General features: G+C 37.9%; 1 protein-coding gene across 1 annotated transcript in view; it reads right to left on the reverse strand.

The window, feature by feature from the left end:
* Positions 1-16,970, reverse strand: part of SERPINE3 (serpin family E member 3) — a 144,731-nt gene that overhangs the window by 95,889 nt on the left and 31,872 nt on the right. The window contains exon 3 of the mRNA XM_044072044.1: positions 13,315-13,512. Coding sequence (XP_043927979.1) covers positions 13,315-13,512 — 198 coding nt within the window. The remainder of the gene's footprint in view (positions 1-13,314; positions 13,513-16,970) is intronic.

Below are 16,970 nucleotides of genomic sequence, written 5' to 3' on the forward strand. Positions count from 1 at the left end.
TCACCAGTATAAGAATGTGTACCAAAATCCTCCAAAATAGCAGCAACAAGAACAAACAAAAGAATCTGGCAAATACCATGATGCACTTTATTTAAAATTAGTTTTAAAATAAGTAAGAGCTTTCATGCCATAACATGACTTCTTATTTGTTTTTTATTTACATTTCAAAATTTTGAAACTTCAATCTTATGCTCTCGACCATAAGAAATATGAAGTTTTGAAACTTCGAAATTTAGAAGTAGTCCCATAGAATTCAGAATTTTGAAACAGTGACGTCACTCACCTCCTGCTATGCACATTAACGTACCATTACACTCTACAGTCAATGGTACAGTAATTCAACTATTATGCAGGAGGAATATGCCCCCTGCAGCCCCATGTGAGGGGCTGCACTCCCCACACTCCATGCACATTAAATATGCCAACTCCAAGATCGCACTACAGTGAGGAAATGGGCTAATTCCCTGTTCCTCACTGAACCACGATCTCCCTGCACAATGTTGAACTCAAATACTCGAACTACACTATCCGTTTGGCGTAGTGTAGTTGATACATTTTGGTTCGACATTCTGCCGACTTGAAAACTGCCATTCAACCACATGCCAGTCGACCAATGCAGTTTTAAGTTTTTCAATGTAAACCTGTGTGTGTGTGTGTGTGTGTGTGTGTGTGTGTGTGTGTGTGTGTGTGTGTGTGTGTGTGTGTGTGTGTGTGTGTGTGCGTGTGCGTGTGTAAATATATGAAATATATAAGGTTCATAGGGGAGTTCCTCCCTGACACAAGGGTGCAGGGGGGGGACTTGCCCCTTGGGGTAATAAGCTTGAATTGTTGTTTCCTGAAATTGTCTTTCAGCAAAATGCTTTTATAATTTTTGCAGTCAGATATTTGTTGTTTGATCTATTTTTATGGACTGTTGATTCCAGTGACACCTGATATCCTTGTTGATGCTGTCATTCTGAGACTTGTTCATGGGCCTTTTCTGATTGACAGGCATTTAGAATTTTCAGCTTTGCCACTGCCACCCAGCTTAGAGGCCCTTCTTTTGAAAGGTGTCTGTCTTTCATTTTGAAAACTTTTGTTGGCCAGTGGTTAAAGCTTTTCCCCCTGAGAAAAAAAAAAAAACAGGAATATTCCTTGGTTTCACCAAAGGCATAGCAATCTCCCCAGACCTTCACAGTTATGCTATCACATTGAAGACCTTGAAATGGCAAATTAATGCCTTACTGCCTTGTGAATTCTGTACAGTAAAACTTGTATGACGTTTTAAGTCTTCATAAGGTATGACAGAGAACCGGATATTTTGTTCTGTTAATAGAAATCACACTTTCTACACAGAAAGTAGGGGTGTAGGGTCTTGGGCATCCAGTAGTTAATTTTACCTGGTACATTATGTTTCTGAGCTCTGTGAAGTACACATAATTAATATGTGGTCCAAGCTGGTTTACCCTCCCCCATCTTTGCCGTGTCTGCAAAGATGTGTGCTGTGCATTTATGAGTTTCAGTGCTGTTGAGCTATGCACACTGCTTTAGCTATTGCTGCTGTATGCCTGAGGCTAGATTACTGATAAAGCTGTAATATCATTTAAAGTATTTTGAGTTTTTATTCCAAGTTATAATAGATTCCCACAGCCTTTGTGTGAATCCTGAGTGGTTCTAAAATGTCTATGTCATCTCTGAAAATGGGTATTTGCATCAGCCAGTGGGTATTGTTCAGTTATCAGACTAAATAAATAAATACTTAAATAACAAGTTTTATGTACTGGCTGACATTTATTACTACCTCACATCTGCCGACTTTTAAGTAGCAGTCTTAGTCAGTAACAACTCTCTCTCTCTCTCTCTCTCTCTCTATATATATATATATATATATATATATACACATATTTTATTCCCTTATTATATATGTTAATTGATAAAGTCATGCAATATGTTTTATGTGCAATTGCAGTTTGATTTTCTTAGATTTATCTCTATTTCTACAGAATGTCTGAAACGGGTCCCTGTTGTAATATCAATCTGCCGTAATATCAAATGGCAGAATATCATAGCACAAAACATTGAACTGGTTTTTCATTGAAATGTCAACATTTCTTGAGATTGGTTGTCTGCCCTTTCCCCAATGTAGAGCAATCTTGGAATTTGTTTATATAATATATAGGGACTGTGGGGGGGGGTATGTGGGGGGGGGGCTTGTCCCCCAGGCAAAAAAAAAATGTAGGTGTTACTGGCGTTTAAATGAAAAGTTGGTTCAATGTTTTATGCTTTGATGTTCTACCATTCAATATTAAGGCAGTTTGATATTACAACACAGACCCATCTAAAACAGCTTTTACAGTCAATTTTCAATTTGCAATGCAAGTTATTTTAAAAAATGGAAACAAACTGCAGTTATATTACTATTTCCTATTAAGGTTATATCCTGAATATTGTTGTAGCAGGCATGATAGTCCGTTGCAATGGCTTATTCATTCATTCATTTTTGTTACCTGTTTAATACAGTATTAGGTCATGGGAGACCACAGCCTGTCCTGGAAAGCAACGGTTAAAAGACAGGAAGTTCGTTCTGGATGGAAGTGCATCCATAGTAAGATGGTTTGTTAGCAATTTTGTTTATATTAATTATTCAGTAACATGATAAAACTTACAAGGTACAAGTGTCTTTTTACAGTGGTAACTCAGCAGTGTTGGCTACTGTATATCATAGGATCATAGGAAGTTACTAGGCTAATGGCCCCAGGGCCCTTACAAGCCTAGCCAAGTTCAACTCGTGTTCCCAAGGGTGTCTGGTTCAAGAAGACACTAAAATCAGCACCTATACAGATGTATGCCATATAAATCAAATACATCTTTAAGATATACAAAAGTTATCCATCTGAAGTATCTAGATCAGAGTTTCTCAAACAGTGATGATGTTTTTTTATGAATTGTTAAACGTTACATGTAAGGTCTGCACAAATCTAGAATGCATATTCAGATTACAGGTGTGTCTGAGATATGCCCCCCAAGAGATGAGTCAGCCTTTATAACAGTACTAATTTCAAAGTCAAAGTCAAGTCAAAGTAAACTTTATTGTCATTTAGAAATATACACGTGTAGCCTAAATAAAATGTCCTGCATCAGCTAAATTCTTGATATTACAAAGGAAAGTGAAACAACACATACAAGTAAAGGAATAAACATAACTAACAAATACAATACCACTCCCAATACAAGCAAGAAAGAGCACAGACATTTACCAACACCCATATATGAAAAGAATACCCTCCCGAAGTTAAATTAACTACCCTATTTAAAGTAAAACAAAACTTTTGCAATTTATTACATCTAACTAAACAGAGTGCAGGAACTGTACAGTATGGTACTGCTTGTTTCTGGTATATTCTAGGTAAGAGAAATACTACATTCACATATATAAATAATAAAACCGGAATAACATACACAATAATGGTCAAGCAATTGTGACATTCTCTCACAAAGGTGCTCTAATACATGCTGGCCTCAAGACTAAATCTCAAGAGGCAACCAGGAATCTGAATTCTGAGTTAGAAGAATAGTACTGTTTATAGCAGTTGTTCCAACCTCTACGGTTTATAATGTATGGTAAAGCAAATGAGATATTTAATGGAATATTAGCTGTAACCTACCGCCTGAAAGTGGCTCAACAGCCTTCTTGAGCAGCCTGACTTCTAAGGTAATCATCAGCTTTCAGTGTGCCAAACCATTACTGTCGGGTCCCTATCATTTCATCAAAGAATCAGATAATTGAATGGCATTTTGGTGGCGCAGTGGTGCAGTGGTTAATGTTGTCGCCTCACAGCAAGAGGTTCTCCGGTTTGATTCTCAGCTGGGGTGCCTTCTATGTGGAGTCTGTATGTCCTCCCTGCATTCACATGGGTTTACTTCCTGGTGCTCCAGTTTCCTCCCACATTCCAAAGGCATGCAGCTGGAATTTCTCCCTTGGCTTCTGAAAATATGCTCTGTCCTAGTTGGGCTTTCCCAGTCAACAAATGTTAAATAAAATTTTATGGAACATGCTGTTTGTCAAACCGTTCTGACTGAGAAAGCAGTACAGTGGGGATTTGAAAATTTGCAATTCTTCAATGTAATAATATAGACCCTTATAGCCATTATTAAATAGAACAATTCTGGTCAGGGTTACTGTGCATGAACCATGTTCTTCCTTGCACTGAAATAACAATAAATAAAGTTGGTGATTAATCTTTAGGTGGTAAGATGTGGTGGGGTATGTGCTACTGTATATTAATATTAATACTGGGGTGAGTCAAATCATGAAAGAATACTGGGTTCTTTGAATTATCAGGTCTATTGTTACAAAATAACACACAGTCATAGAATGTCTTTTTGATGTTATACAAGGGCATATTTTCTAATAATGATAATATAATTTTTAATATGTGGTTGATCTAGAGACAGTGATATTATTCTGCAATATTATCAGTGAAATTGTTGCTCATTAGTATGTGACCAGAGAATTCCATTTTATACTCACTAAATCTTACTTGTGCTCTCCAAACCAGCTAGCATTTAAAAAAATGGGCACATTCCTCAAACTGTTGCCCCCAGGCATTTAGTAAATGTAAACATCAATTTCAGCTGTCTCCACTAACTGTTAAATATAACATCTTTGGATTAGCAGTGTTCTACGTACCTCTCGTCAGAGGTATTAATTTAAGTAGCTGTAGGCATATATGGCCTCAAAAAGCTCTGCTTTTAAGAGATACTCAGGAAAATGAAATTGGTATAATATAAGGAGTATGCCTGTCTACATCACTGGTAATAAGTAATAAAAGACAAGGTGAACTGTACAGTAACTTCAGAAATAAAGTGAGTTGTGAAGATATGTGAAGGCTGCCAGCCTAGCTAGATAGAATTTTGTAGATAATTCTGCCATTTGTAAATATTAATATAAACCACAGACTTGTTCTCTTAAATAAGAAAATTGTATTGGATGTTGAACTTCAAAAAATGCAACCACATTGCACTCTGCTGGAGGAAAGCTGATAAGTCAAGCATTGTATAATTATTTGATCTCAAAACTTGGAGCAGAGATGTCTGGATAAAGGAATTCTTGCTATTGTTTTGAGACCAGAGTTAATTGCTAGAATTTGCATGTATAATGTCTTTTATTGCTGTAGCTTCCTGACCAGGTGCAAGATCAAAAGGGATTCTAAACTCTGAGTTTCTGTTAGCCTGGGAACCAGAGAAAAAATGATGTAATCTGAACTGAGTCAGTAGTACTGTGCTATCAATTTAAGGACAGAGATACTCAGAGCATTTTGTCTTCAGAACATCAAACATTACCAGCACTGCTTTGCTCTATATGTAAGTTTATTTTAGAACTGTTTGCTCTTAGAAATAGCAAGGAAATAGGAAGATTAGACTAGTTGTTTTTCTGTATTGATGTCAGAACTATTCTACTGTATTATTTTAAGCATTTTCCTGTGATCACTGAACTCTTGACTAGCACTGTGTAGTAAGAAGTATTGTCTTGTGTTTTTATTATTTATTATTAAATATGTTTAAACCTTTCAACTGTGTCTGTTTTGTGTAGAGATAATTTAAGCTCTAGAATACATTGCATGTCTGTAGTGATACTGTACAAAGCCACTCCAATAAGCCTTACTATTCAGTTACACTTACCATTTGGATAATAAAATTGCACAGTAATAATTGGACACCCTTTAGTAAGGGCCTTATTAGTAGCTGATATTAGTAGTTGGTGGCAGTGATTTATACCTTATAGCCTGGCAGAGAAGGGGGCATAGCTGGAGAACATGTGCCAGCCTTCCCCAGGAGTGTCTGTGTGTTTGTATATAACTCGTATCTCAAAGTGTGTGTGTGTGTGTGTGTGTGTGTCAGCTACTTGGGCAGGGACACAAAGCACTGGTTGGACAGAGAGGTTGCTGAAGGTTTTAGCTTGACCACTAGGCTGACATCTGGACCCTGCAGCTGTGCCAGTGGGGAGTCTTATTGGGGATCTGGAGAAAAAGGGAGAAACCAGCTGCAGACTGACTGTTATCTCTGTTTGCTCTTAAGGGAACTTGTACTTTACTGTGTGTGTGTATTTGTTATCCTTCCCAATGTGGACACCCCTAAATGGTGTTAGTGGTGAGGATTGAGGCTCCTTGATTGCTGGGCCAGTGCACGGGCATCACATGATTAAACATGTCGATACAAGGCTGTGCAGCAGAGGGAGATGAAGCCCTGACTAATGTGACTCAAGTTTATTTAGTTGCATGAGCATTGGAGGAACTTTGCAGGGGAAGATAGGAGTGAGATTTGCAGGGAAGGATAGGTGTGACACACACAAACACACACACACACACACACACACACACACACACACACACACACACACACACACACACACACTCTGATATTTGTCTCAGAAGAGGATAAATGATACACTGTGGCACATATCTCCCATTAGACAAGTTAGATCTATTGCTCGTGAAAGCAATTAATTGTTGTAATTATATTTGGTGATTATGAACAGCTGACAATTGGATATTAGTGATCCTAATCCAGAGTGGTGGCAGAAATACTGTGCCAGGAAAAAAAAGCTGTGGGGAACTGGAGAATTCTGCCCACCTTACATGGGAGAGAGAGAGAGATTGTGTGCTCGCTCGCATATGTGTGTGTGTGTCTGTGTGTGTGTGTGTGTGTGTGTGTGTGTGTGTGTGTGTGTGTGTGTGTGTGTGTGTGTGTGCATGTGTGCACGTGTGCATGTGCATATGTGTGTGCGTGTGTGTGTGTTTACGTCCAAGTGTGTTTGTGCATGAGCCTGCTAATTTTTAATTTGTGTGATTTACTATGGATAGAATGGTACTGTATGAAGGAGAGAGTGGTGAGACAGGGACCTGGGGGTGTTTGGTCAAAGACTCAGCTCTGTACGTGTCCTGTGTGGAATCTAGTCTGGGTATGGAAGTTGGAAGCCCATAACCTGGACAGCAGTGCATATTCTCTAATGTTCTTGGGGCCAGGTGGTATTTTGTGAATTATTTATTAAAATAAACGAGGGTGCACTTTCTTGTTGTTACTTATCCCTTGGTTGGCAGTGGTGAGATTCAAACCCCATCAATGCCAATCATCTTGATGTCACAATTGGTGGCATCCTGCCATCTGAGTGTATTATTGGTGGCAGTGGTACCATCTCTCCATCAAACAGTTTATCTCACTCTTTCTCTCCTGTAACTCTCATGGGATCAGTAAATAAAACTCTTAAGAAACTTTCAAATGAACAATAAAAGTGAAAGAGAGACAGCCTGATTCCCAGCGACAGTGAGTTCACATTTTCATAGTTTTTCCCTGTGTTTCTCTGGTTGTTGAATAAATCTATACAATTAGCAATAAATAGCCAATGTCAATAACTTTTTTATAATAAAAGGGATGGAAACATCTGGAGGATGCTGACACCTTTCTGCTCAACAACTTCTAGTTAAATGTTGCTTTATGACTCTGTATTTTTCTGTATATTTAATTATCTGTGTACATAGGTTTAAAGTAAAATCATTTATTATTCATCTAAAAGGATTCTTGAATTCTTTAGGTGTAGTCACACAGAAATGTTGAAATATAATTGTTGGTATCCATTCTTTGAAGAGAGACTACTTTCAGTTACGTGTACCATAAAACTAATATGGCAGTGTTGGGGAAATGCTTATGTCAGGGTTGATTCCCTTCTCCAGAAATAATGCAATCGACAGAGCATTTTTATAATTGTTGAGAGATATAGGGTGCAGCCCCTGACAATACTTACCAGAAGGTCCCCAAAATAAGGGATAAGGGTAGGACCATTTCTGAGGTGATCTACATGATGAAAACTCAATGGTACATACATTCAACAAGTTTGCCCAAGATACTTAGGACCAAATTCTATTAGTCTCTCCTGAAAATCATTCAGCGTGTGTGTGTGTGTGTGTGTGTGTGTGTGTGTGTGTGTGTGTGTGTGTGTGTGTGTGCGCGTTTGTGCGTGTGTGTGTGTGTGTGTGTGTGTGTGTGTGTGTGCACTCCCATGTGTGTCTGTCTGTCTGTCTCTGTGTAAATAAGAAATATTAGTTACCACGCTTTGATTACTATTGGCATGATAGGAAGTCTAGCAGAGAGTTAGGAAGGTACAATCTTGGGAAATCAGTGGTTATAATTCTGTTCTCCAGCCATACAGTGTGAAGCTTATATGGAAGTGGCTGGCAAAGATCATAGCCCATGACAACATACGCATACACATTTGCCAAATGCTCCTAAAGCTATTCCTGACAAAAAAATGTCATGAAGAAGGAAAAGAATCCTGATACTGAGCACAAGAACTATAAAGAGGAAGCAAGTCAGATGTCCAGCAGATTGGGGTGTTACTGGTCTATCTGCAGGCCTACTGTGGCCAAGTAACAATTCCATAAGGTGAATAAGAGTGTGCTGGCAATAGGCCATAACAGGTTTTCAGACAGTATTTACCTGTATATAAACTGTATATGCTTTTAGAACCAAAAAGCAAGGACACAGAGGAATATTTCACTGCAAAAATGAATGCTATTTTAATACAAATTATCCACAGTATGCATGGAAGAATGAAACTTCCTAAAGGAAGCCAAGAAGACAATGAAGAGGTCTATGAACACGTCAAGGACACAAGTGGAACTCTTATGCTACATGCACGTAGCACAATATGCATGTACTAAGGTTATTCTATACCTAAATCCCTCTGAGAATGATTTGAACGTAACAAGAAAGCTTGGCCATATGCACATTTGAATGGAATGAGGTTCTCAGAAAGGTACATGGAAATGTACACATTAATACATTTCTTGCTATCCTAAGTCAATAGACCATAAATAATTTTACTACATACACATAAAAATACAGAATACAGAGCTTAGCATATTACTAGGCACTAAAATTGTATCTACATTTTAACTCTTACAACAAAGATAATTCCCCTGAGCTTTAAGTGTGTTCTTATCAAATCTCTGCCTAATGTTTCAGTGTCCAACAATGCTACTGACCTTTAGCCAAAATACTATAAAAATAACCTTTGAAAAAACACTTATACATTAAAAATATGACCCCTATCAGATAAACAGCTTAGATTTTGCTATAACTATAGTAGTCAAGAGTGCAATACTGTCTTTAACCTCTCAATATATGGAGAATGAATTACTATCTAGTGCAATTTTTCTAGATTTAAAAATGACTTTGGAAGCTGTTAACAATAGCTTATTACTAGACAAGTTGATTATGGTTTATCAGTTGAAGCTCATTTTTCAAGAATTATCTTTGTAATAGAACATTCACAGTTATTGGCCACAACTCTTATTTAGATACACATTGACACTAAGTTTGACTACAGGGTCCAGTTTTAAGCCCAATATTTTTTACTTTATATAAATAGCCTTCCATGGGACTTACCCACACAATCATTAGTATATATGCAAACAAAATTGTATTAACTACTTGTTATAAATCATTGCATCAGCTATTACCTATCTTGCAAAATTCACTTTGATTTAGACCTGACTTTCTACAAATAAGTTAACAATTAATAAAAATGAATGTCTTATGTTTTCTGGCACTGTAAAAATGACTAGCCAAAAATGAATGCTCCTTGTATTAACTACCCTACCGGAATCACAGTCTCTTTTAGTAAACAACAGATATATTTAGGCATTTTACTTGATACTCTCCCCTTCTACAGTTATACAGGAATTATAACAACTAGAGTAAAGCAGCAACTTAAGATGGCCTGAAATATTTCATATCTTCTTACTAATGAAGCTCATCAAGCAGTGAGCAATTGCTGTCTTAGTTTTAATACCAGGATTAGAATATACGTTGCCTGGTGCAGACCTTCTTTCAGCATGAAACGCAGTCTGGTTGAAATCCACTGAAAATACAAGTCTTGGGTTCATCCACCTTTCTAACAAGAGACAGCACCACTATCGATCAATTCAGAAGGCTACATGCCACTGCCAAGGCCAACTATTTGTTTAACGCTCTTACCTTTAAATTGCTTAAAGATAGATTGCCCACCAACTGCTAGCATAGAGGATTATAACTGTGTCGTTGATCATAACCAGCTTATTATGTTTTCGAGATATGGATGAGAAGAAATTCACCTTGATAAGGCAGCATGTACTAAAAGATTATGATTGGAGGCCAGATCATAATTCTTTGTTACCCATGGAAGTTTATTATCTCCATGTACTATTAGTTACAGGAAAATAAAAAACAAACAAAGAAAGTGATTGTGTAAGAGTATCAAGTGTTTTACTAAAGCACTTACTGAGCACTGTCACACAGCAGTATACTTCTCAGATTCTGTGCTTAAAAATTCTGGACAAATTCAAAAATAACGGGGATGCAAAAGATCAAAATGAGGTGCATTTTTAAAATACTATTCTAATTCAATTAAAAGTTAATAGTACAAAAAGTTTTCACCAAGATGCATTTTCTGAACAATAACAAGTGTGAAACTAATGCCTGATATTACTGACTGATAGTAATCCTCACTGATTTGCCAGAAAATCAAAAAAAAAAAAAATAGGGACAAGGCAAAAATCAGTAGGAGGTTGGCATAATGGTTAATGTGTTTACCTTACAAACACAAGGTGCAGGGTTTGATTCTGGCATTGGGTAACTGGCTAGGTTTAAAAAATAGCCCACAAAGCAGTTAGCCTAGTACTAATGAAATTCCAAGGGATATTCTGCATAATCAGGAACTGTTGAGAGTTACAGAAGGCAGAATGAAGTACATCTGTGTTATAATGTAAAACAGCTTAAAATCTGTTAGACACTCTGTTCTGTCACACTTTCTGTTTGCAAGTGTTGCAGAGTGACGTTCTAACAGTTTTTAAAAACTGGTGTGTGTTTAAGAAACACTGCAGCTATAAAATGAAGCTGGAACTGTACTATATTACATCATCAGTCAATAAGACAGCTTCACTGCTGTACACTAGCAGAGTCACTTTCTGTGGAATAATGTGAAGCAAATAACCTGATATGTTAATTACCACAGAAATCTTTGTGATTGCCAAGTGGTAAGTAAAACTTCAAAGTCTATACTGGCATTTTCAACTAAAAATAAAATCATACTGATTGTCTAATTTCCCATTTTTTTCAAGAAACTTTGTTTTATTATGCAACATATCCGTCTGGGAGCAAAGTAAAGATTTAGAGAGATGACTAGACTGAGATTATAAATTCAGCATAATTTACTGCTCTTTGCAGTTGTTCATATAATTAGTAGGTACACAATAATCAGATGCAGCTGTATTTATCTTCTATATATGGAAAAGGGCTTTTTTTCTGAAAAAAAAACTTTTTTAACCCTCTTGTCTTAGGTTCATAGGTTCATAGGTTCATACTAGGCTATCTGCCCTAGGGCATTTATAAGCCTAGCCAGAGTGTGTTTGGCTTTCGCCACCCATTTTAAATTAATTTTGCTATGCCCTTTTTTGAGGTTAGTATACTGTGCCTCTGTCTAACAGTGACACAGAAGTGATACCCAGGGTAAACCTACGATCTCCCATCCACTCATCAAGATTCCTCTTGAAGAGAGTCAATGAGGGACTCTGCCTAACCTGGAGTGGGATTTTATTCCAGAGTGAAGGGAGCCTCTGGGTTATGAATCTGTCCCTCCAGCATGTCCTATTTATTTCAATGCTGAGGTTCAAGTCTCTCGAGCGCGTAGCTCGATGGAGTTTGGATTTTCTGAGGTGCAGCATGTCCATTAATTCTGGGTTGGACATGGCTTTATATGTCAGGCACAGATCGCCTCTGAGCAGGCGGTATGCCACTGAGTAGAGCTGGAGTTTCTTTAACCGGGCAGCATATGGCATCTGTTTGAGCCCTATGATCCTCTTGGTGAGGTACTTTTGGGGTCTTTCCAGTTGCTGCAGGTGTCTGGTAAGGTACATCCCAAAAGGGGCATTGTACTCAATTATGGGCCTGATGAGGGATGAGTAAAGAGGCACGATGACCTCCCCTGATCTAGATGTGAATCTCTTCATGATTAGGTGGGCTATATAAAATGTTTTTATAACCACTTTGGCCACGTGGTTGTCAAATGAGAGATTGCTATCAACTTGGGTCCCCAGGTCCCTAATTACTTCTTCTGTACTGAATGGATTACCACCTATGTGGTAATTTGTGGGCACTTTGTTTTTGCCAAAGGGGTTGACTATACACTTTTTGGCGTTTAGCATGAGGCCATGGCTCTGGCACCAATTGTCTGTTTCTATGAGGCCCTTTTTGTCTTAATACCTTATGGTTGCCTTTGTGTGTTTTCCTCTGCCTGCTGTTCTGCCATTCACTACTTTGCTGTTTAACCCCATTCCCTCTCCATTTATATGATAGGAAGGTCTGGCACTTTGTCATGCATCACATGGTCTATCTGATTGCTGCTTTGCTGCCATTCTTGTACCAGATGAGTTCAAGATGAATCTCTGTGTGATGACATTACACATGTAAGCACCCTCTGACTCCACCACATAAGCCTGCTTTTGTTGGGACATACGTCACATTGTGCTGCTTATGTTGTTAGCACCCATATCTGTCTTTACTTAATCGTCCTTTGCTCAGTCTGCTAGCACTGTTCAATGCCTAATACATATCTGGTTAGATATGTCGCTCTCTGTGAAGCAACCCCCTCAAAAATCAGCACTGTGCAGACACATAGCACTTGTCTATGAATCCCGGGCACTGCCTTTATCTTTGAATATAACACCATAAAAACACAGTTAGAGGAACAGAAAGGACTGCTTTAGTATTCTAGTTTTGGTACCCGTAGTCCCTGAATAAAAACGTATGAATTTCATACAAGCTGACAAATATGTTAACCAATTTATTTATGCAGCTGTGTACTGAGCAAGATTCCCTTAATATAAACATGCTGACAATTCATATAGTCATCCAGTCCGGGTTTACAGTGGAGCCAAGCCCTATCCCAGCACTGTAATACAAAGAAACTAATGCTGGATAGGACATCATTCTTTCATAAGACACACATACACACACACACACACACACACACACACACACACACACACACACACACACACACACACACACAAAAGCATACAGTTATGGACACATACAAGCAGTTTGGATGATTGATAGGTATGGTCTCAGCACTGTACCCTGTGCTGTTAAATTTTTTGTTAACCACTGTAAAAAAAATTCAAATAATTCCATTTATTTTTATCAAAAATATGAAATGAGGCTCCTGATACAAGCTTTTTAAAATATTTTAAACATTATTTGCCTTTTATTTGGTCTGCTGGATCACTTGCAGGCACTTACCATAGTTGACATCTGCTCTTTGATGCATCATTGGCACTTTTAAGATGGATCCTTCTGAGTCTGTGAACAGCAAACTTTGAGTGTCTGTAACTGAGAACTGTGACTGCCATGAGGTTTTGAAATATACTGTAGTGATCACAGCTAGCTGTGGAACAGCTGACCCCACCTTGCCTCCAGAAAATAGGTCCAATATATGATCTGTGGAAAAAATATGGATTTGTATTAAATTCATGTTCACTAACAGAAGGTATGGTTCCAAAGGGAACCTTAGATCTGTGTATCAGCAATTGTGGAATAGGGCAGTCCATGATTCTAATTTTCCCAGCCTAAGGTATAGAGATGAACATAACTGCTTATACAGCTTTTATCAAACAACATACTTAGGTTCATAGACAAATATAAAAATAGCTGCCTTCTGGGTCATTTTAAGCCTGGTCAGTTTTCCTTAAAGGTGAGAATCAAACACTGTATCTTGTGTCTGTGTGGTAAACACTTTGACCATTACGTCAACCCCGATCCCGTTTTTTGTCTGTCAGAGAAGGTAATCATGTGAAAACTTTGCACTTTTTCTTTTCTTAGTATTTAAGCAATACTGCAAGGAATGAAAGATAGTATATAAGTAAGTTAAAGTATGAAAGGATGTTGTAGAATCATGTCCCTACAAAAAATTAACTCAAGTACTATAGTAGGATTAGAAATAGAGAAACACTATTTGGAAATCTGGAATGAATTATGAAACAGGTTAGATATGGAAATGTGATAAATGTGTTTACAGAGGTTCTAGAATTCAGACTCAAGAATCCAATGCCAAAAGACAAAAAACAACGTTTATTGCGAAGCTTTCAGGTTACAAACGCCCTTCCTCAGTGCAACTATCATGAAAGTAAAAAATATAACATTTAAATAGGAGTTCTTAAAAAACACATGATTACAGCCAGCCTATCACAGAATAGTAATGATACCCCCCCCACACACATATTACAATGTACACTTTTTAACGATGCATATGTATATGCAAAAAGGTTATACAAAATCATTTAAACATTTATATATAAATATATATGCACATACCATACACACACACATATATATATATAAACACATACATAAAATTATAAATTTTCTGCCTATTTTTTTACTAAAATGGGCATCAAGCTAACAGCATTATTTAAACCAGGTAAAGAATCTGCCTGCAACCTAACTATCTATTCATACTCTTTAAATTCAACAATATTGTTAATATTGCCATCCCTATTACTAACATATACTACATTAATAACTCTGAATTTAAATTGATGTTCTTGACTTTTTTCAGAAATGTGTTTACTTAATGTATTAGTTTTGATGTTTCTTCTAATATCAGATTTATGTTCAACTATACGTTCTCTTAATTTCCTTATAGTTTTTCCGACATAGAATTGTGATGACCATGCCCTGGCCCAGCAATCAAGGAGACTCAATCCTCACCACTAACACCAGGGGGGTTGTCTCCTAGAAGAGGAAAGGATAACTAATACACACAGTAAAGTACAATTTCCCTTAAGTGCACACAGAGATCACAGTCAGTCTGGGGCTGGTTGCTCCCTTGCTCACCAGGTCCCCAATAAGACTCCCTACTGGCACAGCTACAAAGTCCAGGTCTCAGCCTAACTGGGCAAGCTAAAACCTCCAGTACCCTCTCTGTCCAACCAGTGCTTCGTGTCCCTGCCAAGTAGCTGACACAACACACACACACTTAAAGATAAGTATTTATACACTTCACAGACACTCCTGGGAAAGGCTGACACAGATTCTCTAACTTTGCCCCTTTACCCAGACTATACGGTAGTAATTACTGCCACCACCCAGTTAATAATATATGCTACTAAAATGCCCTTAAAAGGGTGTCCAATTATTACTATGCAATATTAATATCCAATGGTAATGTGACTATTCAGTCTAAGGCTTATTGGAAGGGCTTAGACAGTAAACTATAAATATATGATGTACTTTAAAGCATAATTTATCTTTACATAAACTAGACACATGTAGAAGGTTTTAAAAATATTTAATAATAAATAATTAAAACACAAGACAAAACTACTACACCACAGAGATATCTAAGAGTTCAGAGATCACACAGAAACTTAAAAAAATACAGTAGGGCAGGTCTGATTTCAAAGAAAAATACCTAATTAATCTTTACTGGCTTTAACTATTCCTACAAGAAATCACAGTGCTAAAAACTTACATGTGAGCATAAGCAGAGTTCTGGTAATTTGGATATCAAGATCAAAATGCTCTTTATCTCTCTCTGAGACACAGTTTATAAAACATCACTAACAAACATGTCTCTGGGTCCTCCCCGGATTACATCATTTTTGACACTTAGGTTTTCCCAATATTCATATTGCATCATCTTGACACCTGCTCTGAGTTCCCAGGCTAATAGAAACTCCATTTACATTATTTAGCAAGCTAACATCTGCACAGGAGAATACAATAATAAAAGGCATTTCACATATACACTCTAGCAATTAGTCCTTAGTTAACACAATAGACAGAATGTCTTCAGCCAGCCTGACCGGAACCAACTTTAAAGATCAAAGAATGTCATAAAATAATTTCAATTTCAAAAGACAAAATTGAAAGGCTTGACTTAGTTTTTCTTTACAGCAAGGGGGCAATGTTGTAACAATCTTGAAATTCACATTTTACAGTGTTTTTCTTTCATTTAAAAACACAAGCCTGTATTTTACATTTATTTATACAGTTGATAGAATTATATATCAAATTCTATTTGACTAGGCTGGCAGCCTTCGCCCATCTCTCCCCAATCATCACATCTTTTCCCCCCCGGGGAACTCAAGCAAGTTTTTCAAGTGCCCCTTGAGAAACATTGCTTGAGAGTGTCAGGTCTAACTGGGTGTACCTCACTCCATTCCCTGTCTTGAGAGCCCATCTGCATTGGCATTGCTACTCCCACTGTGGTGCTGCACTGATATATCATATGCTTGCAACCCCAGACTCCATATTAGCAACTTGGCATTTTGCTGACTGGCTCTGTATAACCATGTTAGAGGGTTGTGATCTGCCATCACAGTGAATTTTCTTCCATAAAGATAAGGCTGAAGTTTTTGTAGTGCCCACACTATGGTTAGACATTCCTTTTCTATGGCTGCATAACATTCCTCCCTGGGTTGCAGCCTGTGACTGAGATAAACCACTGGATGCTCTTCTTCCTCTGAAGAAGTCTGGCTAAGTACAGCCCCCACCCCATAGTTTGAAGCATCCACCTGCACAACAAATTATTTGATGAGTCTCGACTGGCTAACACAGGGGGTCCTTCCAAAGCTTCCTTAAGCTTCTGAAATGCCTGCTCACATGCTGGGGTCTGCGCTACCTTATCTGGCTTGTTCTTCCTTGTCAGGTCTGTGAGGGGAGCAGCTATGGTACTATAATTGGGAACAAACTTTCTATAATACCCTGCTGTCCCCAAAAATGCCCTCACCTGCTTTTTGGTAACAGGTGCAGGCCATGCCTGAATAGCTTCCACTTTGGCAGGTTCCAGCCTTATCTTACCACTCCCCACTCTATGTCCTAGGTAGGAGACCTCTGCCATACCCACCTGACATTTGCTCGGCTTAATGGTCAACCCTGCCCACTGTAGTCTGCCC

This window comes from Protopterus annectens, chromosome 5.part0 (assembly GCF_019279795.1).
Source record: "Protopterus annectens isolate FY-2018-M chromosome 5.part0, PAN1.0, whole genome shotgun sequence".
NCBI classification, from domain to species: Eukaryota; Metazoa; Chordata; order Ceratodontiformes; family Protopteridae; genus Protopterus; species Protopterus annectens.